This window comes from Pan paniscus, chromosome 2 (assembly GCF_029289425.2).
Source record: "Pan paniscus chromosome 2, NHGRI_mPanPan1-v2.0_pri, whole genome shotgun sequence".
Lineage (NCBI taxonomy): Eukaryota > Metazoa > Chordata > Mammalia > Primates > Hominidae > Pan > Pan paniscus.
Genome location: NC_085926.1, coordinates 170,755,467 through 170,781,496, shown reverse-complemented (window position 1 = coordinate 170,781,496; position 26,030 = coordinate 170,755,467). Strand labels below are relative to the sequence as shown.

Here is a 26,030-nt window from a genome sequence, read left to right as displayed (position 1 = left end):
TATATACAGATTCTATAAAGAGCTCTTAAAATTCAGGAGTAAAAAAAAAAGCCAATCCAATTTGAAAATGACAAAGATTTGAACAGACATTTACCAGAGTGAATGACAATTGAGCATGTTAAAACATGTTCAACATCACTAGCCATTAGGGAAATGCAAATTAAAACCACAATGAGATGTCACTACACACCTATTAAAATGGCTAAAATAAGCAATAATGACAATACTAAATGCTGGTAAGGACACAGAGAAATTAGATCACTCATACATTACTAATGGGATGTAAAATGGTACAACCACTGTGGAAAATAATACGGCAGTTTCGGGCACGGTGGCTCACGCCTGTAATCCCAGCACTTTGGGAGGCCAAGGCAGGCGGATCACGAAGTCAGGAGATCAAGACCATCCTGGCTAACACGATGAAACTCTATCTCTACTAAAAAATACAGAAAATTAGCCAGGCGTGGTGGCAGGCACCTATAGTCCCAGCTACTCGGGAGGCTGAGGCAGAAGAATGGCGTGAACCCGGGAGGCGGAGCTTGCAGTGAGCCGAGATCACGCCACTGCACTCCAGCCTGGGTGACAGAGAGAGACTCCGTCTCAAAAATAAATAAAATAATAAATAAAACTAAATATAACCTGGGGATAACATCACTATTATAAAGCCTAAGATCAGTGCTTGAGATATTTGGCAGACCCTGCACTTGATGGATCAGCTGGCACCACCCAGACAGATAAACTGGCTCATCTGACCTTGTAACCTCCACCCAGAACTGACTCAGCACAAGACAGCTTTGACTCCCTTTGATTTCATTTCCAATCCAACCAATCAGCACTACTGAAAAAAAAATTAAATATGCAGCTACCATATAACCTAGAAATTGACCTCCTGGGCTTTCATCCCAGAAAAATAAAGACTTCCGTTCAAACAAAGACCTGTATACAAATGTTTATAACTTATTTTACAATAGCCCAAATTATTGTAACTTATTTTACAATAACCCCAAACTGGAAATAATCTAACTAATGAATGGTTAAACAAACTGGTAAATTCATACCATGGAATATTAGTTAGTGATAAAAAGAAATAAACTATTGATACAACAACCTGAATAAATCTCCATAGAAATGTGAAGTTATATACTATATGATTCCATTTAGATAAACTTCTTGCAACAACAAAATTATATAAATGAAGAACCTATGGCCAGGCACGGTGGCTCACTTCTAATCCCAGCACTTTGGGAGGCTGATGCAAGCAGAAAACTTGAGGCCAGGAGTTCGAGACCAGCCTGAGCAATATGGCGAACCCCTGTCTCTACCAAAAATACAAAAATTAGCCTACTGTGGTGGCACATGCCTGTAATCCCAGCTACTTGGCATGCTGAGGCAAGAGAATCACCTGAATCCAAGAGGCAGAGGTTACTGTGAGCCAAGACCACACCACTGCACTCCGGCTTGGGTGACACAGCAAGACTCTTGTCTCAAAAAAAAAAAGAAAAGAAAAAAAAAAACTTATTAGTTTATTAGTGGTTGTCAGGGCTTAAGAAGAGGTTAGGGACCAGGAGGAAAACAGATGGTTATAAAAAGGTAACATGAGAGATCTTTGTGTTAATGGAACTGTTCCGTATCTTGACTGTATCAATGTCAGTATCCTGGCTGTAGAATTCTACAGTTTTGCAAGATATTACCATTGACGGACACTGGGTAAAAAATATGCTGAGTCTTGCTGAGTTTCTTTTTACTGATGTGTGTGAATCCTCAATTATCCCAACATAAAAGTTTAATTTAATAATATATATTCAAACCTTCAGATAAATCTTACCAAAATTAATTTTTTTTAACTATGATACATGGTACCTTAGCCTGTTCAGGCTGTTATAACAAAATGCCATAGCCTGGGTAGCTTATGAACAACAGAAATGTATTTCTCATCATTCCAGAGGCTGGAAAATCAAGGCAGTGGCAGACTCAGTGTCCACTGAAGGCCCCTTTTCTGGTTCATAGATGGTGCATTCTAGCTGTGTCTTCACATGGTGGACAGAGCAAACAAGTTCCCTTGGGCCTCTTTTCATAAGGGCACTAATGCCATTCACGAGAGCTCCATTCTTGTGACCTAATCGCCTCCCAAAGATCTTACATTCTAATACTATCACTTTGGGAGTTAGAATTTCAACATATGAATTTGGGAGGACAGAGACATTCAGACCATAACACATAGTTTCCTGGACTATGTGATAGCAAAATTTCATAATAGTTTTCTAACTCTATATTAAATATACTGAAAAGTGTTATCATTATGGGTATTTTCAAGAGTTGGTGATATAGTTTGGCTTTTTTTTTTTTGCATGTTTTGTAAAATCTCAGGGGTAGGTACCCCAGATTTTTATGTTACACTCTTATGACTAAAATACTAAATAATATACCAAATTCACTAAATGAAAAAGAAAAAACTTAGGGGCTTGTCTGTCTGTTTGAATACTAGCCAAAAGCTAAAGGAAACTGCTATATTATGAATAGTAGAAACAACTCCGTTTCAGAAACTTAAGTTTATTTTAGAAATTAATTTCAAGCCTATTTGAAAACAATTGTAATTCTAATAAGAATTAAAATTCAAACCATTTTGGATGATAAATATTTAAAAGCTTTTGGTCTGGAAATAAAACTGGAACAGAGCAAAGAAACTAATGTTATCAAATCCACTGTGGTGGAGTGAAATGTCTGTTTTGCCGAGAGGATTTTGGTCCAAACTGCTAATCACTGAAAACACATTCCCACTCTGTAACTACCACTACAGTCATATAAACCTGATATTTATTCCTGATGAATTTTATTCCTATTTCCTCAACTTTCTTCTTTAAAAAAATCTTTTAAAGCTTTAATTAAAAAAAAATTATTTGAGCCCTCAATTCCTAAGGCATGAACATGTGCAAGCAAACCCATATAAACATACCTAATCCTCTCTCCTTGATTCAGACTACATGAAATTTAATAGGAAGCCTAAATTCAAGCCCAGCATCTTCCTTCTCAGTATAATTTACTTGTTCATTCATGTTTGAGATCAACTTCTTCTCACGGCCATTACTGTCAAGAGAGAAGCCTGGTTCCCAAGGTATACACTAAGCCTGTGCCAGGGGGCACCAACCAAGTAGGGAACATCAGTGGGAAATGATAATTTTGGAAAGGATCAAAGTCATGTTTGAGGGGAAAATTATAACTTAATTGCTCTTCTCTTCACTTTATGGCTTAGTAGTTATATTCAGATGCTAGGGCTGCCATAGCAAAGTACCACAAACTGAGGGGCTTAAACAACAGAAATGTATTATTTCACAATTCTGGAGCGTAAGAGCCTGAAATCAGTGTCTTCAAGGTTGGGTCCCTCCGAGGGCTGTGCAGAAGAAACTGTTCCCTGCCTCTCCCCTAGTTTCTGGTGATTTGCTGGCATTCTTTATCGTACCTTGGCTTGTGGGGGCATCAGCCCAATCTCTGCCTTCCTCTTCACATGGTATTCTTCCTGTGTGTGCATCTGTCTCCAAATTTCCCTGTTTTATAATGACACCAGTCATTTTGGATTAGGACCCACCCTAAGGACCTCATTTTAACTTGATTAGCTATGTAAATACCCTATCTCCAGATAAGGCCACATTCTAAAGTACTGGGGGTTATGACTTTAACATATAAATTTAGAGGGGGACACAATTCAACCCATAATAGTAGTGTTTAAGTGTGAATTAAAAGGTGTTGAGACACTGACTGATGACAATTTCCTTACTCTTTGATATGGGTTATGACCAACAGTCATATGATGGGTCAGAACCTGCCCTCCTACTGAGATATTTCATTCCCCTCAATCATCAGACATCCTAAAATTCTCTACAAGCTCATTTGGTCTAATGTCCCTATCACTGTAATGTCAAGTCTGCATTGGCGCATATATACACAAAAAAAGTTATCTGCCCATTTTTCAAAGGGGAAAATTAGACCCAGAATGACAAAGTAGCCTATCTGATACAGTTAAGCAAGTAGCTTCTGTACCAAAGAGAGTCTAATAAAGCCTCTGCTTCAAAAACTGTGTCCTTTCTTGTGTACTTACATATTTCTTTGTGTTTTATTTTCCTAAGGGCTTTACAGAAATTTCTATCATTTGCAATCTGTTCTTCTAGTTATATGAATCTATTTTCTCTTTAACCAGCATTTTTCTTTCCTTGACATAAAAAAAAGAAAATAAAGAACCAGCTTTTCTAAAAAACATGTTGCAGCTCTCCTACACGTCAGTAAGTATAGAAGCTAAAATTGACTTACTTTGCTGCATATCGTGTCATTTATCTAATGGTGTAATCTAAGGGAATAACCTCTGATTTGAAAATGTGAATACTCAGTTTTAGGACTGGACTACTTGGCTCTGATGTGAGTGTGAGTCATGGAATTTTATGACCAGATGTATCTTTGGAAATTATCCAGGCCAACCCTCTTTTAATACCAACTGTTAGTGAAAACTGAAGTTCAGAAAGGCCAAGTAATTTCCCTGGGGTCACAGAGCAGTGTTAGAAGCCAACCCGAGAGCAGAATTCAACATTCCTACTGACTCCTCATCCAGTGCCCTTTCTACTCCTGGCTGTTTCAAGTACACAGGCAAGACAGTCTCAAAGCTAAACAATGGTAAAAGAATGGTGGCAAGAGAAAGTAATGTTTATTTAATTTATAGAAGAAAAGAATGCCTTCTGATATCCCTCATTCCAGGCATGACTTAAATATGGAAAAACACATGGTTTTGTGAAACTCTTCAAGTCTTTTATCAGAGAGTAGGATTACTGAGGTTCTACAATATCCTAGGTTTTGGAAATAGTGGACAACATGGACCTGGTCCCTGCCTTATGGAGCTGAAAGTCCAGATGAGAAGACAGATGTTATATAAATCATTATAAACAATTAAGTTTAAAAATTACAATATCTAAAGAGATGAAAAAATGTTACTGAGACAACCAACTTGGCCTGGGTTCTGAAGGAAGACTTCCCTGAAGCACTGATGTTTGACCTGAAATCTAGAGGATATGTAAGTGTTCTAATGGACATGTTCCATTAGGAAGATCGAGGGGGCATAGAACAATGCATGGCTGTGCTCAGATAATTGAGAGATGTCCCACATGGCTAAAGCAGATGGATTGATGTTAGACAGCACCAGAGATACAAGTGAAACCTGATAACCCAGGTGTAGAGGTGTATAGACCATGTTAAGGGTTTAGAAATCCATTTAATATAATTAAGCAAGGGAAAGATGTGAGATCAGATTTATCTGTTTAAAAGTTCATTCCAGCATCATTATGAGATGGATTAAAGCACAGGAGGGAGACAGGCCAGGTAGGAGGTGAACATACAGGCCAGATACAGCACGCACATAGTATGTGCTCTGGACCTGCCCAGTTAATTCAGCAGAATTCTTTTATTCCAGTGACATATCTTGTGTTTCTTGTCTTTTTAAAATAAAATGCAACCCCGTTACTCAGTACTGCTCTTAATGAACACAATTGTTTTTAAAAGACAGCAGATACCTAATGGATATTTAAAAACAATTATTTCACTGTCTTATTGAAGGAAGCTTTTGGCTGCATTAGAATTGTAATTTAAAATTATATTTGGGCTAATTACAAATATTCTTATTGTAAAGAACTTTGATTTAAATGATACATTGTCAATACAAATAATATGAATGAATCATCAACTCAACTATTAAAGTAATGGTAAGCTGCCATCCATTATATTTGCACTGACTGTGCTCCATGTTAATTTTTTAATGTCTTATTTTGGTGAAAATCAGATAGTGTATATGTGTATGTGTGTGCGTGTATATATATATATACACATATTATATATATATGTATATATATATGGAATACATAGAATAATGCATTAACTTCATGGAGGAATCCAAAAATATTCTGTCAAATTATTTTTATGTGTCCTGCAATGATCAGACATCATAAAAAACAATGTGCTTTTTAAAAAATGTACCTGAAATAGTTTTTACAAGGGTTTCAAAAAGAATAGTTTTCATATAAATAATTTATCTTGTTTTCTTAAAAATAAAAAACAGTGGACCGTTTATGTCACTGGTATGATACGAGACCTAAGCATAACATATGGATGAGTGCTACCATTTATTATTCTCTTTTTGACAATCTGAATTATCCTTTGGATATTACTCTGAATGATAAATCAAGCAATTTAAAAGTGGAACTCAAAATTGGAAAATTGAAGTTGTAAGTGCTTTTATCTTAAGTAGATGATACGTTCATGTACCTTGAATAGTAAGTGCTCTAGCTTTGAGTTAACTTTATGACAATGAGCTCTTCAGTGAGTAATGTTAGGCTAATACAATATGCAGGTCCTAGGAGTCAGGGTTAAGTATGAATTGTATATCTACTGACTTTCATGAGAACTCAATTCAGCATATGTGTAAACTTTTATTCTATAGTTTTTTCTGACAAACAGTGTACTACATTCTATCAACTGCCATTGAATAATTGTAAGTTTTCTTTGAAGAAAGACTAATTCTTTTTCAAGAATTGTTGTGTATAACATCATTTTACCTTATTCCCTGGAGTGTGGCATTTTTTAAGAAAATGCATTCTTTCAGAATTTTGATTGAAAGGAGACATGATTCTTGCCAAGACTATACAAATACTCATTTTTCTCCCATGTTGGTTAGGAGCATCTAAATGCTAGAATCTCTGGCTTTGAAGGAGGTAAGTTTGTTTGTTTGTTTTCACTCTTATTGTTGATAAAGGAGATGGAGAAAAGGCTTGCCATGGATTAATCTTTTACCATTCACTTTCCTTTGAAATCCCTGGTTTTACTGACCATTAAAAACTGCATGGTGACAGTAATCCCCATTTCCATTCCCAATACCTTGGACCAAGTGATAAGGCAAACTCCTGCACTTCTGCTTTGTGTTAAGTTAGTAAAACAGGGAGACCTGTAATGGAAACAGAAGAAGGCTTTTATGTGTAATCATTTCTGTTTCTGCCAGTTCTGTTCCAACATGGATTTGTATGTGCCATTTATTTTAAATACGTCACCATTTTTATAAGTATACAAAACCCAGGAAAACAACAACAAATCTTGTTGCATCTGTTTATTTCGTCTAGGTTGGACAAATTGAAGATTTTCTATACCAATTAGAGGACAGTTTCTTAAAAGCTAAAAAACTGAGAACTGCTCGAAGGCAAAAAACAAAAATGAAGCGACTTCAAACTGTTCACCAAAGCTAGTCATTAGGGAGCAGGCACTACCACTAAGATATCCCAGAAGAAGAGGCAAGGGCATCCACTCCAATGCCCACCTAGTACTGTGAAGCTGGATAACAAAAGCTTGTCACCAAAAGAAAGAGGTGGTATTCCCCTCAGTTCATCTTTACCAAAGACACTCTATGTTTCATTAATCTCAACTGGCAGCAATAAATATTCTCAGCAAGTTTGACTTGACTTTTGTTCAGATTTTTCTTGTTTAGTTAAAGAGCTTATAAAATAACCATTGATACCTCTTTCACTGCCTTGATCTTTCAAAATGGACAAAGGTATATCAGGTCTACCCAATAATGCTTATAGTATACATCTATAATCATGTATATTCATTAAGAATCATTCACAGGCCACCTACAAATACAGAAAACAATATAAATGCAAAATTGAACCTATAAAACTAATAATGTACTTTCCCAACTCTTATAAAGATAGTCATACATTGTATGTCTGACATCAGTTAAGTGGTCTCATTAAGTTGTTTTTTTTCCTCTAGATCCTTTATATTGTATTTTCTCTGCCCCTTAAGCTATGCAACACAAATTTGACAAGATAGTCAAGTTTGCATGTTTGACAAGGTAGTGAGTTGATAGCCATCACTGAAGACCTCAACTGATGCCAACAAAAAGATCTGAGAATAGAATAAGGAGGAGGAGCCCAGATCCTGAGTAAAATAGAAAAACATAAATTGTTTAATAGTGAAAAATAAATAGAATTTTGGAATACATTGATAAAAGCTCAAAAAATAAAATGAACCCAATCAAAATTTCACAGCAGAAGTAATAGACTAAATGATTTATGACAGTTTATCCAATGCTTAACCTAATAACATACAAAAAATTATAATATTAAAGCTGGAGGCATCACACTACTGAATTTCAAAATAGATCACAAAGCTATAGGAATCAACACAGCATGGTACTAGCACAAAAACAGCACATTGACCAGTGAAATAGGATACAGAGCCCTAAAATAAACCCACACATTTATGGTCAATTGACTTTTGACAAAGGTGCAAAGAACACACAATGGGAAAAGGATGATCTCTTCAATGAAAGGCATTGGTAAAATTGGATATCCACACGCAGAAGAGTAAAAATGGACTCTTGTTCCACTCCTTATACAAGAATCAATTCAAAATGGGTTAAAGACTTAAATGTAAGATCTGCGATTGTAAAACTACTAGTAGGGAATGTAGAAGGGAAGCTCCATAACATTGGTATGAGCTGTGATTTCTTAAGAGCCCATAAGCACATATAATGAAAGCAAAAATAAACAGCTGGGATTGCATCAAACTAAAGAGCTTTTGCACAGCTAAGGAAATAATTAACAGGATGAAGAGACAACCCACAGATTGGGATGAAATATTTGCAAATCATTTATTGGACAAAGGACTAATATCTAAAATATACAAGGAACTCAAACTACTCAGTAAAAATAAAACAAATAACCATATTTAAAAATGGGCAAAAGACCTGAAAAGACATTTCTCAAATGAAGATATAGAAGTAGACAACAGACATATAAGAAAATGCTCAACGACTCTAATCATCAGAGAAATGTAAATTAAAACCACAATGAGATATCACCTAACATATGCTAGATTTGCTATTTATAAAAAGATTAAAGATATTAAGTGTTGTTGAGGACTTGAAGAAAAGAAAACCCTTGTAGATGATTGGTGGTACTGTAAATTAGTACAACCATTTTGGAAAACAATATGGGGATTCCTCAATAAGGTAAAAGAATTATCAGGGGACAAAACAGTTCAAGGTGGCTGACTAAATGCATCTGGCACTTGCTTCTTCCACAAAGAAGAACCAAATAGCAAGTAGATAATTATACTTCAAATAGATTATATGAGAGAGAACACTGGAATTCATCTGACAAGGGACGGGAAACACTGAGAGCAAGGAAGGAAAGGGAAGCAGGTCAGCCTGCTCAGCTGGGATTGGCTGGGAGCCTGGAGAAGCTTTCTAATGCAGGTAAAGGGTAAGTGAGAGACCCCCCCAACTGGTCCATATTCCCACTGCAGACTCCTGCAGTCCTAGCCACTGGAAAGCCCCTTGACCCTTGCAGGCCCTGAGTAACATAAAGAACAGCCTGAAGACTGTACTCCAGAGAGGGAGCTCACAAAGAGTCCCAGGAACACCCAGGTCCTAAGTAGCTGCAGCAGGATGCCAGTTTGAGAACCCAGTGCCCACCACACAGCATCTTGCCCTGGGGCCCAGACACCCCTACACCTCCACATTCCTGGACCCCACTGACATTCCCCACCTATAGCTGCCACTAATGGAGCCAAGACAGAAACCACTGGCAGCAACTCACCCTCCCAAGCAGAGGAGTGGCTGCACATTTTCACACACCCCTGGAACAGAAAGGATGCTCACAGAAGTAGAGAGTTGAATAGTAGTTACCAGAAACTTGGGAGAGACAGGAAAATGGAAAACATTGATCAAAGAGGACAAAATTACAGTTAGAAAGGAGGAGTAAGTTCTGGTAATCTATTGCACAACATGGTGACTACAAGTTAATAATAATGTGTATTTCAAAATAGCTAAAAGAGAATTTTAAATGTTCTCACCATAATGAAGTGATAAATATTTGCAGTGAGGGGTATGTTAATTAGCCTGATTGGATCATTCCACAATATACACATATAATGAAATATCGCATTATATACAATTATTAGTTGTCAATTGAAAATAAAACTTTTCAAAAATTTATAATGTTAAAAGAAAAAAGTAAGATATAAAACTATTAATATATGCCACATAATTATAACTACATTATAATTTGAATTAAATATATATTTGTTATTAAATATATACCTATAAAACACTGGAAAGAAATAAGATATTAAGAATGGCTATCTTTAGTAGGAGTAATTATGAGTAATTTTGTTATCTTTTCCTTAATGTTATGGAATATGTTCCTTGATAATAAAAAAAGTCTTTTAAAAATTATTATTATTTATTATCACTTTGCAGAGAAAGAACTAATTCAGATCAGCTTTTCTTCCTAGTTTATATAAAAAATACGTATATTTTCTTTATAAGAAAAAAGTATTATTTTTTCAGAGTATACATATATATGCATATATATTCTGATATATATATATATATATTCTGATACTGGCATCATAAATAATGGTGATTGCACAAACAGAAGCCAAAGGAAGCATTTCACTTAAAGAATTCTTTAAGGTATAAAAATTTTTATGACTGCCCCCACCAAGCATCCCTGGTGCAGGAAGTCCAGAAGGTCACTAGGTAACTATTACCGAAGAACCAATTATGGTATTTTATCTGTGTTTACAAATAACAAATATGGTAATATGTGGGTTGTCCTTTGTCTGTCTCACTTGTGTTCCCCATAACTTTCTCCTCCGATTATTTTGTTTAGTTCTTTCCCTGTACTCACAGTATATCATCTCATGAAATACGAGATGATCACAGACCAACGTCCCTTAAATCAAAATGTATTGAAGGTTGAGAGACCACTGGCAGAGCAAAGCTGTGATTTACAGTGGCTTGATTCATTGAGATGATATGATGGAGTCTAAGTTCAATCAGATATTTCACAAGTGGCCTGATCCACTCAGCAGTTTCCTGGGCTCATGGACATGGATACAAAGGACTATTGTACAATCTTGACAAGCAGCAGATTGTCAAGATGGAGTGTAATGACACCTGGAGGCAGGCAGCTATTTATGACAAACCATCAAAGGAAAGGTAAGTCAGAAAATAGACCCAAAGAGCATCCCCAAAGTTATAATGCGAGCATACTCTGTTTGTATCTTAATGAAAAAAAGCCAGAGACACTCACACCACAGGAGATAATCAAAGCTCAAAATTATTCTCCATGCATGTGATATAATAAATAGTATGGGAACTTGAAAATTATATATTGAATATGTGCTTTTATTGTGATCCACCAATCCAAGGCAATGTGCAGAATTAATATGCATTAATAATCAAGATTTTAGCTTCCTTTTAAGATAAATGTTTGAAAAAGTAGCAAGGCAAATATTTAGTGAGAAATGAGAAGACCAAATCCCTGATGTTAATAGGAAGTCAGCCCTTTCTCTAAAACTCATACAACAGGTTGACAGATATAAATAGTTGTCTCAGGTCTGCTTCCATAAAGCCAGAAGGGAAAGCTGGTATAGTACAGCTGTTAAATAGAAAGATACCTCTCACAGGTGCCACCCAAGTTAGCTGATGATGATAGTAATCATCATATGAAAAGCAAAATGGGCTTAGATTTTGAAGACCTGTGTTCACATCCTAGCTCTGTGTAAAAAGGGATAATTCTTTTCCTACCTAATAAGGTTTTAGTAAGGAATAAATGACATAATGAATCATGAAATAATTTTTAAACACTGAAGCAATAATACCTTACCTGTATTGACAACTCACTATAAACCAAACATTGTTCAGCTTTGTCCTTATCACAATGCTGAGACAAGAAATGTTATCTTCTTTTTACCTAATAGTAACGTCAAGCCCAAGGGGTGAAGTGACTTTCTTACAGCTAGAAAGTAGCAAATTTGAACCAGGCAGTTTTACTCCAGAATAGGGACTTGATATACTGCTTTTCTGTGTTTTATTTTTATATCACTGTTTTTAGAACCTTGTGGGTCCTAAGTAAAATTAGAAATATACATGCCTAAGATTGCCCAAAAATGACCATGGGAACTTACTCCGTCCAATTAGGTAGGCACTACTCATGTGGGACAACTGAGGCCCTGAAATTGGCTAATGCAAACAAAGAAGTGAATTTTTAATTTTAAATTTAACTTGTTAAAGTTAAATTTAAATTTAAAAACTGACACTCAATTCAGTTATTGGAAAATGTTGAAGTATATTTGGAACAACTTGGGTATGAATATTGACTTTTTAACTATACATTTTATGAAATCTAAATACAGATCAAGTATTCTGGATGAAAATTTAGCATTCAAATTGAGATGTGCTGTAAGTGTAAAATACACACTTAATTTCAAAGACTTGGTATCAAGGATGTAAAACACCTCAATAACAATTTTTATATTGATTACATAAAACAACAATTTTTGGATATAGTGATTCAAAGAAAATATATTATTAAAATTAATGTTACCCATTTTTTGTTAATTTTTTAATGTAGTTACTAAAATATTCAAAATTACGTAGGTGGCTCAAATGATATTTCTGTTGAACAGCACTGGCCTGGACAATAAGTCAGATGGAATTGAGAGCTCTCCCCTTCTTCTGGCAGGATGAGCTGAACTGGATCTCAGCCTTCAGACCATGACTGTAAGTTTCTGTGAACCCAAGGTCCCCAGGAGCAGGGCAATTGGCTTTTCCAGACAACTGGCCATGAAAGTCCTATAGTCTGTTAGTATCTGTATTAGTCTGTTCTTTCACTGCTAATAAAGAACAGCCCAAGACCAGGTAATTTATAAAGGAAGGAGGTTTAATTTATTCAGAGTTCCATATGGCTGGGGAGGCCTCAGGAAACTTACAATCATGGTGGGAGGTGAAGGGGAAGCAATCGTGTCCTTCTTCACATGGAGGCAGGAGAGAAAAGTGCAGAGCAAAGGTGGGCAAGCCCCTTATAAAACCATCAGATCTCATGAAACTCATTCACTATCATGAGAACAGCATGAGGGTACCGTCCCCATGATTCAATTACCTCCCACCAGGTCCCGCCCCCAACACATGAGGATTACAATTCAGGTTACAATTCAAGATGAGATTTGAGTGGGGACACAGAGCCAGACCACATCAGTATCTATCCCCTTTAATACTTTTCCTTAAGATGAGAGATCAACAAGGAAGAAGGTTCTGCTCCCAGAATGTGCACCCACAGTGTGTCCAACACAATGCCCTACAGCCAGCACATCTTGCTGTGGACATGACAAATATTACATCTGACTGAACCTTGCATTGTTTCCCTAATAAAGCCTTTCTTTATAAAGTAGAACTATAGGATTTGCCTTGGCTTAAGACAGACGGTGATCGCTAAAGGACCCACCTTGCACAACAGTGCCTCCTGGGAATACTTGAGCAGAATAATCCTAGGAAAAGCCTAAAATTTTCTACTAGTAGGAAGGTAGACATGCAAAGAGCATTGAGATTTGTGATCTTATCGTTAATGTAACACATGGTTACTTAACACAGGAGAAGCCAAGGATATACTGGGAACATCTGTAACCAGTATTAATCCCTTGAGTCACATTATCCCATAAAAACATAAGTGGTAGCAAAGCGAAGTTCCTGAACTAGCACACACAATGCATTTAACCAAGAACAAAGTAGAAACACAATACTATTTATATACTCCAGGGACAGAGAATTCCTTTCCACTGGCAGAGAAAGAGCTATCTATTGAAGAGAAAATTGACCTCCATATAATGCTAATTAAATGAGAGCATCCAAATATATGCCAGGACATAGAATGGACATTAGGACAGTAATGTGAAGTAATACAGAAAGCATTGGCTTTCTCACTGTGTAATCCATATCTCAGTTACCAAATCCATGAAATGATGATAATAGTCCTCATATGTGTATTGAGAGCCCCCATATATTTTAATGGTATAAATAGTGTGTGACACATAATGGAGAGTCTAAATATTAGTGTCCTCCCTCTGAGATAGAAAGTAGAGTAAAAAACAGTCCCTGGCCTAAAGGAGTTAACACTGTAGCAGAAGGGGCAGGCCTGCAAAGGACTGTCCTGAAATATCTCTGATAGTGCTGCCTAACTGAGTACCTCTATGTGGCAGGGAGGAAGGAGCTGCTAGCTCTGCGTGGGTGTGTGAATGCAGGACAACCAGAAAATGAATGTTCAGAGGACAGAGGGACAGGAATATGACACCAAAGACGTATGAAATTGAACTAATATGAAGTGGTCCCAAAACAGGAAGTAGAAATGGCTTCCTTGAAAATAAAATTGCTTTCAAGCTATTTTATTGTCATTTGCCTTTCTCATAAATGTTTAACACAGAAAAACCAGTTATTTGAGGTATTTAATGAGCTGTGGTCCAAATAATAACAATTTAAAACTAAAAATATGTGTGCTCTACCAGAACTCTAGATCTTTTTAAGATAGAAGTATGTCTTCTCCCTTATACTTTACAACAAGGCAGGCTTTTTTTTCTATTCTAGCCCAAAATGTCAAATTTTTCCACCCTCCCTGCTTCATTCCCACTGTCACTGCCTTAGTTCAGACTTTTTCACATCTCCTACAAGTTGTCATTGCAGGTGGGCCTTGCCTCAATCAGTTTGCTGCTATAACAAATTATCATAAACTGGGTAGCGTAAACAACATTTATTACTCCTAGTTATGGAGTCTACGAAGTTCAAGATCAAGGTGCTAGCAGATCTGATGTCTGGTGAGGCCCTCTTCCTGGCTTACAGATGGGCGCTTTCCTGCTGTATCCTCACCTGATAGACAGTAGAAAAGGGAAGCAAGCTTACTGTGTATCTCTTTATGAAGACAATAATCCCATCATTAAGTCTCTACCCTTATGACCTAATTACCTCCCAAACGCTCCATCTCCTAATATCATCCCATTGAAGCTTAGGCTTTCAACACATGAATTTGGGGAGTCACAATGATGCACCCCATAACAGGTATTATTCTCCCTGATTTCTCCTCACTCCAATCCCTCCTCCACACCGTGATCAGAACAATCTTTATGAATCTCACGATCTGAATCTGCATGGATGTATGAATGTCATACACTTTTACACCAGCAGCAGCTCCCTATTTCCACAAGAGATTCCAGACACTTTAAAGGCACTGAGATTTCAAGACGCAGCTCTACCTAACTTGCTGCCCTATCTTTTGGGTAACCCCACCCTGGAGCACCTCATATTTCAGGACGACGGGTACCTGTATTAGTCCGCTTTCTCACTGCTGGTAAAGACATACCTGAAACTGGGCAATTTACAAAAGAAAGAGATCTATTGGGCTTACAGTACCACATGGCTGGGGAGGCCTCACAATCATGGCAGAAGGCATGGAGGAGCAAGTCACATCTTACATGGATGGCAGCAGGCAAAGAGAGGGCTTGTGCAGAGAAACTCCATTTTTAAACCATCAGATCTCATGAGACCCATTCACTAACACAAGAACAGCACAAGAAAGACCTTGTCCCATGATTCAATAACCTCCCACCAGGTCCCTCCCACAACACATGAGAATTCAAGATGAGATTTGGATGGAGACACATCCAAGCCATATCATTCCACCCCTGACCCCTCCCAAATCTCAGGTCTTCACATTTCAAAAGCAATCATCCCTTCCCAACAGTCCCTCAAAGTCTTAACTCATTTCAGCATTAATTCAGAAGTCCACAGTCCAAAGTCATCTCACCGAGACAAGGCAAGTCCCTTCCACCTATGAGCCTGTAAAATCAAAAGCAAGTTAGTTACTTCCTAGATACAATGGAGGTACAGGTATTGGGTACAGCCATTCCAAATGGGAGAAACTGGCCAAAACAAAGGGGCTACAGGCCCCATGGAAATCCAAAATCCAGAAATATAGTGAAATCTTAAAGCTCCAAAATGATCTCCTTTGACTCCATGTCTCACATCCAGGTAACGTTGATGCAAGAGGTGGGTTCCCATTGTCTTGGGCAGCTCCATCATGGTGGCTTTGCGGGGTACAGCCTCCTTCCCAGCTGCTTTCACAGACTGGTGTTGAGTGTCTGTGGCTTTTCCAGGCGCACGGTGCAAGCCGTCGATGGATCTACCATTCTGGGGTCTGGAGGATGGTGGCCTTCTCACAGCTCCACTAGGCAGTGCCTCAGTAGGGACTGTGTGTGGGGACTCCAACCCCACATTTCCCTTCCCAACTGCCCTAGTAGAGGTTCTTCATTAGAGCCCTGCCCCTGCATCAAATCTGTCTGGACATCCAGGCATTTCCATACATCCTCTGAAATCTAGGAGGAGGTTCCCAAACCTTAATTATTGACTCTTGTGCACCTGCAGGCTCAACACCATATGGAAGCTGCCAAGGCTTGGGGCTTGCACCCTCTGAAGCCATGGTTCAAGCTGTACCTTGGCCCCTTTTAGTCATGTCTGGAGCAGCTGGGATGCAGGGCACCAAGTCCCTAGACTGCACATAGCACGGGGACCCTGGGCTCAGCCCATGAAACCATTTTTTCTTGCTAGGCCTCTGGGCCTGTGATGGGAGGGGGCTGTTGTGAAGACCTCTGACATATCCTGGAGACATTCTCCCTGTCTTGGGGATTAACATTTGGCTCCCTGTTACTTATGCAAATTTCTGCAGCTGGCTTGAATTTCTCCTCAGAAAATGAGATTTTTCTCTTCTATTGCCTTGTCAGGCTGCTAATTTTCCAAACTTTTATGCTCTGTTTCCCTTTTGAAACTGAATGCCTTTAACAGCACCCAAGTCACCTCTTGAATGCTTTGCTGCTTAGAAATTTCTTCCACCAGATGCCCTAAATCATCTCTCTCAAGTTCAAAGTTACACAAATCTCTAAGGCAAGGGCAAAACGCCACCAGTCTCTTTGCTAAAACATAACAAGACTCACCTTTGCTCCAGTTCCCAACAAGTTCCTCATGTCCATTTGAGACCACCTGAGTCTGGACTTTATTGTTCATATCACTATCAGCATTTTTTGTCAAAGCCATTCAACAAGTCTCTAGGAAGTTCCAAACTTTTCCACATTTTCCCATCTTCTTCTGAGCCCTCTAAACTGTTCCAACCTCTGCCTGTTACCAATTTCCAAAGTTGCTTCCACATTTTCAGATATCTTTTTAGCAGCACCCCACTCTACTGGTACCAATTTACTGTATTAGTCCATTTTCTCACTGCTGGTAAAGACATACCCAAGACTGGGCAATTTACAAAAGAAAGAGATTTATTGGGCTTACAGTTCTACATGGCTAGGGAGGCCTCATAATCGTGGCAGAAGGCAAGGAGAAGCAAGTCACATCTTACATGGATGGCAGCAGGCAAAAGACAGGGCTTGTGCAAAGAAATTCCCATTTTTAAAACCATCAGATCTCCTGAGACCCATTCACTATCACAAGAACAGCATGGGAAAGACCTGCCCTCATGATTCAACTACCTTCCACCAGGTCTCTCCCACAACACATGGGAATTCAAGATGAGATTTGGATGGGGACACAACCAAACCATATTAGTACTACACCCTGATGATCTTCCCTATACCCTTTCCTTTCTTCCCCACTTAGTCTTCAAATTCTCAACTCAAAATGTCCTCATTCTTTAAAACCTTCACCCAGTCACTTCCCTTTCCCAACATCCAGGCAGACTTAATCATACTTTACTCGATCTTCATGTAACACTTTCTTCATACCACCAGCATAACTCTGGTCATGTCATATCATATAAGAATGAATTGTGTACACATTATTTTTCTCCATTACAGTGTGGACTTTTAGAGAGCAAGGATTTTTTTTCTTTTTATCCCCAAAGCTCCTCCAGTTTCTAAAATAGAGTGAATTCTCCATGAATATTTATAGGAAAGAAGGCAAAGATGAAAGAGAAGGAAAGAGTAGGGGAATGTTTAGCAATTGGGTTTAAAATCTAAAACAACTGGTTTTTAGCCTAGTTCCTAGAAATGCTGTTGCTGCACTGTGTTCCAGGACAACCCACATTGTTTTTCTGAATATCACTCACCCCATCTGCAAAATAGAAATAATAATATCATATCTTACTTCCTTGGAACTGTTAAGATAATAAATGAATTGAAAGAGTGGCTTTAAAATACCAATTTTGAACTGAGTCTGCGGTCATTCTATTTCTTAAAAAATGTACTATTGAGAAAAGAAAAATTGGAAATTTTCTCTAAATATTTATTGAAAAAAATTATCTTTTGTTGAATAATGAGAGGAGATAAAACATGCCACAGTTCCAACTCTTCCACCTTTATTAATGAATTAAGCCACACCAAAATTCAATAAAAAGGGTATAAGAGGCTCCTAAGAATCATTCACATTTTATCAGTCATTTTCCTTCCATAAAATGAGCATTTCTATTAAAATGATATTACATAAAAATGGAATTTTAATGTGTGGAGATTCTTTAAAATCATGACACCACCTGGTAAAAGGTAGGCTTAATACTGCTTTTCCCTCCATAGAAATTAGAAATGAAAGAAATTAGACATGAATGAAATTAGAAAATGCAAAACCAAAATAGCCACAGAATAAATTGTGCTACCCAAATTTGGAAGTGTCAGGCATCCAACTCAAAGATGCCAATAGTTAAAAGCGTTAGGGTCTGCATCAGCTTTGACCATAGGAAACGAGAAATTGTTCACGAATAGAAGGTCCCATGGGTTATGCAGGAAGGCACAGCCACAAGTGAAGGAGCAGTGTGTGACGAGGAAACAGGGATTCTGCCATCCCGGCACAGCTGAAAACAGGAAGAACTTGCCAACAAGGTAGATGCCATGAGAAAGAGTCTTCGTAGGCAAAAAGTACAGCAAAGTTGAAAGGATGGTCATTCCAGAGAGAAATGGACTCTTCAAAGAACAGGAAAAGGGCATATTTGGTAAAATTGTGTCAGTGTCAAGCTTTGATGTCATTTTCTTTTTTTCTTTTTCTTTTTTTTTTTTTTTTGAGATGGAGTCTCGCTCTGTCACCAGGCTGGAGTGCAGTGGCGCCATCGCGGCTCACTGCAACCTCCGCCTCCTGGGTTCAAATGATTCTCCTGCCTCAGCCTCCCGAGTAGCTGGGATTACAAGCATGTGCCACCACACCCAGCTAATTTTTCTATTTTTAGTAGAGATGGGGTTTCACCATGTTGTCCAGGAGAGTCTCAATCTCCTGACCTCATGATCCACCTGCCTTGGCCTCCCAAAGTGTTGGGATTACAGGCGTAAGCCACTGCGCCTAGCCTGATGTCATTTTCAAAACATGACTATGATGATCAATAGAAAGGACTGCAATAAGCATTAAGCTTCATTCACTGTAAATATGTTGGAACATAAATATTTATCTTGATAATTACTGAAGATTTTCAATATGAAAAGAAAAAATGAAAAATATATGTGAGAACACATGACCCAACAAACAAGAATCTTCCAGGGTATAAGCCGAGTACCTTAGAGCATGCATCGCCTGTGTTGTTCCCTCAGAAGCAGGTAAGAAAATAATTTCTCTTACACCCAACGGCTCCCAAGTTTACTACATGAAAAACTAGGCCTCCCAAGGGACCATGAGGTTAAGAGTCACTGTTAAGAGTCTTTTACAAACAGGAAACATCTAGCTCTAGCTCAAAGCACTCAATGTACTTAAGAAATCTACAAGGCTACAAATCACTGTTACTACTATGTCCCACTTGCCTTTTTCACCTCACTGCCAGATAGCAATACTGACAACATCTTACATTTGAAAAGCTGGCCCCAGTTCCCAAAGCACTTCACATGCATTAGCTCCTTTGATCTTCGACACAGCCCTGCGCAGTAGGCAGGGCAGTTATTTTCCTAATGAAAAAACAAAAGCTCAGAGAAAGAAGGTCATACTCTCAGAAAGAGGCACACTGAAGATAAAAATCCAAGTCTTCTGGGTCCAAACCTGCTGTAGGTCCCATTTCCATTATAAGTTACATAATGATCATGAGAATAGCTAAAGTTTCCCAGAAAGAGCAAAACCCTTAACAAGTGCTCCTAAATTTTTCCAGAACCTCTTAGAGAAGTAGAGGCTGTGTTTTAATATTTGGAGTGGAAGGGACCAGGATGGGCTGAATTTCTCACGTGAAAGGCATTGGCAGCAGGCTCAGGCTGCAGATGGACAGAGGAAGAGACCAGGGTGCAATGCTACAAGCGGGGATTAAACATCAAAATCAGAAAGAGAACAGCTGTAGCCCCTTCACATTATAGTTTTAAAATTCCAAGCGTGTAAAGAACCATAAAAATCACAAGTAGGCCCTGGATCATAACAGATGAATAAGGGATTTATAATCTTTAAACTGCAAGGAGAATGGCTTACATTTGTACCATTTCCTATTTTGATTACAATCATTGTCCTGAGAGCAGATTCATGTTGTGCCTTTTCTGATTCTTTTTGCAATCCATCACAAGGAGACAACGGAATGGTAATGTTGCTGTACATTCCTTGAAGACAATAAAAGCCTGTGTAACTTGCAACCTTTCCATTTGTTTTGCTTTTTGTTTTCTGGTTTTGCTTGTTTATCATAATTTGATTGGGCAGTCATTTTCTTTTGTGGCCTGTTAGCCACCTCATTAACCTGGAAGGGTGAGATGGTCTGGACAATTAGCATCCAGAATATTAAAAAGGTTAAAGCCAAAAAGCCTGCCGCTGAGTGTTTTTCATAAACAAGCTGAGGTTTTAAATGCTGATACCTTGTTCCATGTTCATGGTTTATAATCATAAGAAACGACACAAAGCAAGGCTCTTCCTGAATGGTTTTTAAATGACATTCTTCTAATGCTTTCTGGCCATACGTACTTTATGTACCAGTAACCCAGGGGAAATTTCTACCCTTCCCTTTCCTACAACACCCTACTACAATAGAATGCTCTTTATTACTTAGTAGGGAATTTTTTCAGCTCAATCTGTTTTCCTCCGTGTATTAAAGGAACTTCTATCAAATTGATAAGGACTGCTATCACAAACAAAAATCTTGATTTTTCTAGAAATTTCCTGTTCATGAAATGCAGTGTGAAGGTATCAAAGCTCATATGCAAAGAAACAAATGCAAGTATCTTGGATCCAATGCCTCTGGGCTCTAGTCTGGCTATTAATTGTTAGTGCCTACAGTGGGGCCACGGCAGTGTGCACTTACTTGTATTATTGTGCTATATATGCAACCGTCTGGAAAACTATAGCTGCACCAGAGAAAGAGAAATGAAAAAAGAAGACACAGATTATGTTACATTTTTTAAGTGTTATTCAAATCCCAAAAGTGGGTAACTGAAAGGATAACATAAAAATCCAGTGATTTCAAAATTAAAAAGGAGACCTTTTTCTTCTCTTTGTTGATTTCTTTTTCCTCTTGGTCCAGCGGTACTGCTTATCCTTTTATACCATAGAAAATATATCAAGCATAAGAAATTGGTATGATGCTGACAACTGACCTGATTGAAGAATTGCACTCCCATACCCATCACTTATGTTATCCTCTATCTGCTCTTGGATGGCTTTATACACAGGTGACATTTCGGACCTATGAGGTGTCAAGAGGCTGCAAAATGGGGTAAATCCTATCACATGTAGCATTAGAGCATTTCTGCATAGTGTTTTATGATGGATGTGGTAGCCTCAGGAACTCCAGTTGGATATATAAACAGCCTCTTGTTTGTTATTTTAATTGTGGTCATTATACAAATGTAAATGAAATGTGCACTCTGCTCTTCATTATTTGCATGTAGATTTGGCAAGCAACACTTGAAAAAAAAAATCACCCAGTTCTTTTATAATCATTACTATTCTCAGACAGTAAAATAACTCTTTCATTTATTCATTCATTTATTCCACAAATATTTACTGAACATATACTATGCACAAGGCAGTGTGAAAAGGTAGCAAGCGTGGGATATACAAAAATGGCAAGGAGATAGTGCTCGCTCTCAAAAAGCATATAGTCTAGTGGGAAGAGAAATATAAACAGTTAAATTACAGAACTATCTGTGTGTTGTTGTAAAATTCAAAATCAAATAAAAATCTATGCCAAGAGACCCAAGCAGGCATGTTTAACATAGATGTGCTATTTGAGTTGGATTTTAAAGGATGAGTAGGACATTTCCAAATGGAGAAAGCTCAAAGGAATCCCTGATCAAGGAAAGAGCAAAAGAGATGTATACAGAGGGAACACAATTTTATTTCCGGCCTAAGCAAAATATAATTAAGTAAAGGATATCTACTTTTCATCGCCTCCCCATTCTCTTCCCTAAATCACATAACACAGGCAAAACTCCAGTACAAATAATTTGGAACTTTGCTTCTGTTCCTCTTTAGCGGTATGAACAAAGGTGAGATTTTGTTACTAATAACCACAAAACAGCAACTAACATGCTCTTTTCACGCTGTCATCACCCTTGATCTCACAGGTCTTAGGAATTAATCAAACCAAACTTGTTGAGTATTGCCAAGTAACTAAGACTTATCCAGGTGAGTAATAAATGGTTAAGCCAGGCCGGGCACACTGGCTCACTCCTGTATTCCCAGCACTTTGGGAGGGCGAGACGGGTGGATCACCTGAGGTCAGGTGTTCGAGATCAGCCTGGCCAATGTGATGAAACCCTGTCTCTACTAAAAATTCAAAAATTAGCTGGGCGTGGTGGCAAGCATCTGTAGTTCCAGCTACTCGGGAGGCTGAGGCGGGAGAATTGCTTGAATCCGGGAGGCGGAGGTTGCAGTGAGCTGAGATTGCGCCACTGCACTCCAACCTGGGTGACAGAGCTAGACTCTGTCTCAAAAAAAAGTAATAATAAAATAAATAATAAAGAAAGAAAGAAATATTTAATCCAGGGCATGAGACATTTTCAAAGGGGTCAGCCAAAATTTCAGGCCACAGGGTCTTCAGCTGTAGTATTGCAAGAACTGGCTGAGCAAATGGCTCCTGCCTTCCTACACCTTATGAATATCTCCAGTGCAGTTATGCCACGGGTCATAGAACAGGGCAACTTCTCAAGGGGTTGATTACTGCCATGGTAATCAAGCTATGTGGTAATCAAACTTTGTTTTCTAAGAACAAAATGAAAACACATGATCTGGTAAGAAGACCTAATATGTGAATGCAAAAACAACTTGCCAAACTTTCAAGATGGAAGGGTATAGCAACCATTTCCCCAGGGAGGATCTGCTCTCTATACCAGTTGCTATGGTTTGAATACTCCCTCTAAAACTTATGTTAACATTTACTACCATTGTGATGGTATTAAGAGGTGGGACATTTAAGAGGTGATTAGGCCATGACCCCCATAAACGTATTACTGCTTTTCTCTTGGGAAGGAATTGATTATCTTGGGAGTTTGGCCTCCTTCTTCCCTCTGTCTTGTGTACTCACTTCTGCCTTCTGCCATGGGATAAGGCCCTTGCCAGATGCCAGCACCATGCTCTGAGACTTGTCAACCTTCAGAATCAGAAGCCAAATAAAACTCTGTTCATTACAAATTACTTTGTCTGTAGTATTCTGTTATAGCAGCAGAAAACAAACTAAGACACATCAGTGCTGTGCAATAAAAATGTAATGAGTTGTCACGAAGATGAACCACATATACAATTTTTAATTTTTATAGCAACATTTAAAAAGTTTAAAAAGATACAATTTTGATAATATATTTTATGTAGTCTAATCTATCCAAAATATTATAATTTTTTAATGTAAGCCTAATTTTAAAGTATTAATGAGACATTAATGACTGTTTAACATTGAGTACCTGTTTTTCCTTTACAGTACATCTCAATTTGGACTAGCCACATTGCAAGTGCCCAATAGTCACATATATCTAGCAGCTGTGGTATCAGACAGTACAGGTCTGTACAAAAGCATCTATCTATCTGTGTTCCTCCCTTCCCTGAACCACTCTGCATTGGCAGTCATCTCCAAATAATCAAAGGGCTAGCCAGTGTTAATCAAGACTCTGGCTCAAGATATATGATAAATCTCCTTTGTTCTCTCATTTATTCACTTCGCAAACATTGGTTCAGCAATTATTATTATGTACCAAGTAATGTGCTTAATGTGGTAACATGAAATAAAGCTGGATCTCTACTTTCACAGTGTAGTTGAGGAGAAACAAGTCAGACTATAATAATACGATGCCTTGAGTTATTTGACAGTGTGTGCACAGGGGGCCTCAGAAGCCCAGAGGCAAATCAGGGAATGAACAGAGAATGGAGGGAAGCTGGAAAATCACTCACTGCAGGACTAGTGAAAGTCCTCAAAGAGTTCAAGGTAGAAGTTCTAAAAACTATGGCTGTCTCGCAAAATAATGGCCTATCTCAGGGATAGGCAAATTATGCCCGTGAGCCAAATTCAGCCCATCGCCAGTTTTTGTAAATAAAGTTTTATTGTAACACAGTCATACCCATTGACTTACATATTGTCCATAGCTGTTTTCCTACATTAGCAGGTTTAGTAGTTACATTAAAATAAAAACCCAAGGGCCTGCAAAACCTAAAATATTTACTGTCTGGCCCTTTGTTGAAAAAGTTTGCTGAGACTGTGATATTTTCATTATAGGAAATATTCAAGTAGAGGCTGGATCTATCCAGGGTATAGAAGGAATATGTTCTTTAAAAGGGAGAATGGTAACCTTTACAGTTCCTTCACTCTGGACAGGTCTGTGATTATAGGCCTGCTTTTCTATGACAAAAACAAGTCATACTCCCTCATTTATATTTGACCAACATCCCTATTATGGGCAGCATTGCAAGTTGTAGAAAAGGAAGTCATTCCCTATATGACCATGGTTTAGGTAATGCACCTGACTTCTTATATACGGTTTACTGCCGCTCTAAATAATCAAGAAAATAAATTTTTGGCTTCCAGCATCACCAAGCCACTATCATAGGAAATGCTGCAATTAATTTGAAGGAAGTCCAGGGGACAGCAACCTGACCTGCCACTGACTGCATTTCCCAGCAGACTAAAAACCAGGCTTTCCTTCTTGACCACAGATATTAATCATGGGGCAGCCCTTCAACCTTTGTTGTTCTTTACGAGGCTGGATGGTCACTGCAGAGAAGGAAGCCACCTCTGAGATTACCTCTTCAGCAGTCACCATAGCACATTTCTGGTATCACCAGTAGTATGTTGTTCGGCAAATAGTGGAGGCACAGAAGCAAATCACAAAGACTCCATTTTAAAATGTCTACAAGAGCTACCCCCAACCGCACTTATGTTCATTCCATCCCCTCTTTAAGTGTCTCCTCACTGAATATGTCAAGTCTCAGATGATGCTCACAGGTGAAGGTAGCTAAAAAGACCCCAAAGCATTTGGGGTAGAAAATTATTTATAGCTGCTGTTTACTTCTCTCCAGCAGTCGCCTTGGAAATACTTACAGGTTTAAAGTAAATCCTCCTTCTTTCCCTCCTGTCCTCATGAAGGGATTCTCTTCCTCCTTGTTTACTATGGCTGCTGTACCAATGAGCTGCACTCTTGCTCTTAGACTTTTGCTGACTCTTGTTATCAGTCTGAAGAAACCGGCTGTTTTAAAAGAAAAGGCGGCGGTGAGGGGGGAACACTCTTCAGCATTGGGTAGTATAAAGGGAGGATCATGTAAGTTATAGCTATCTAGGGCCAGCTGGTGAGAATACTTGGCATTTGTTCTCCCCCACGTCCAGCCCCCAGGCTGAGGGATACCTGCAGCAATAAAAAATAATAGAAGATTTGCTCCCATGAAGCCTTATTGAAATGCTCCACTGGAAAGAGTGACTGTAGGTTGGGAGGAGGGGAAACGTTCCATCAGTGGGATTCAGAGCGATGTTCCCTCTTCTAAATTATCCCACGGCACGAATCAGCTGAACCAGTCCATGGCATTTCTCAAATCCTGCTCTACTCTGTTGTCTGCGTGTATGTGTTTCATTCACTCAAACAGTGTCTAAAAATTCCTTAAAGGCATTATAATCCCACATGTTCTTTTGCATACTTCCGGTGGCTCCTAACACAGGGTCTACACCCTGAATTCATTTGAAAACTATTTTTTGATGTACTACTTTTGAGGCCTGTAAGCTAGTTTGAATACATTTTAAGAATTTTAAAGGTTTTAAGAG

At 38.3% G+C, this 26,030-nt stretch overlaps 1 protein-coding gene across 1 annotated transcript in view; it reads left to right on the top strand.

Annotated features, from left to right (window-relative positions):
• Positions 1–7,480, top strand: part of SPATA16 (spermatogenesis associated 16) — a 212,957-nt gene extending 205,477 nt beyond the window's left edge. Inside the window, exon 11 of the mRNA XM_055110879.1 lies at positions 7,146–7,480. Within this exon, the coding sequence (XP_054966854.1) occupies positions 7,146–7,268 (123 nt within the window). The 3' untranslated portion in view covers positions 7,269–7,480. The remainder of the gene's footprint in view (positions 1–7,145) is intronic.
• Positions 7,481–26,030: the final 18,550 nt, after the last annotated feature.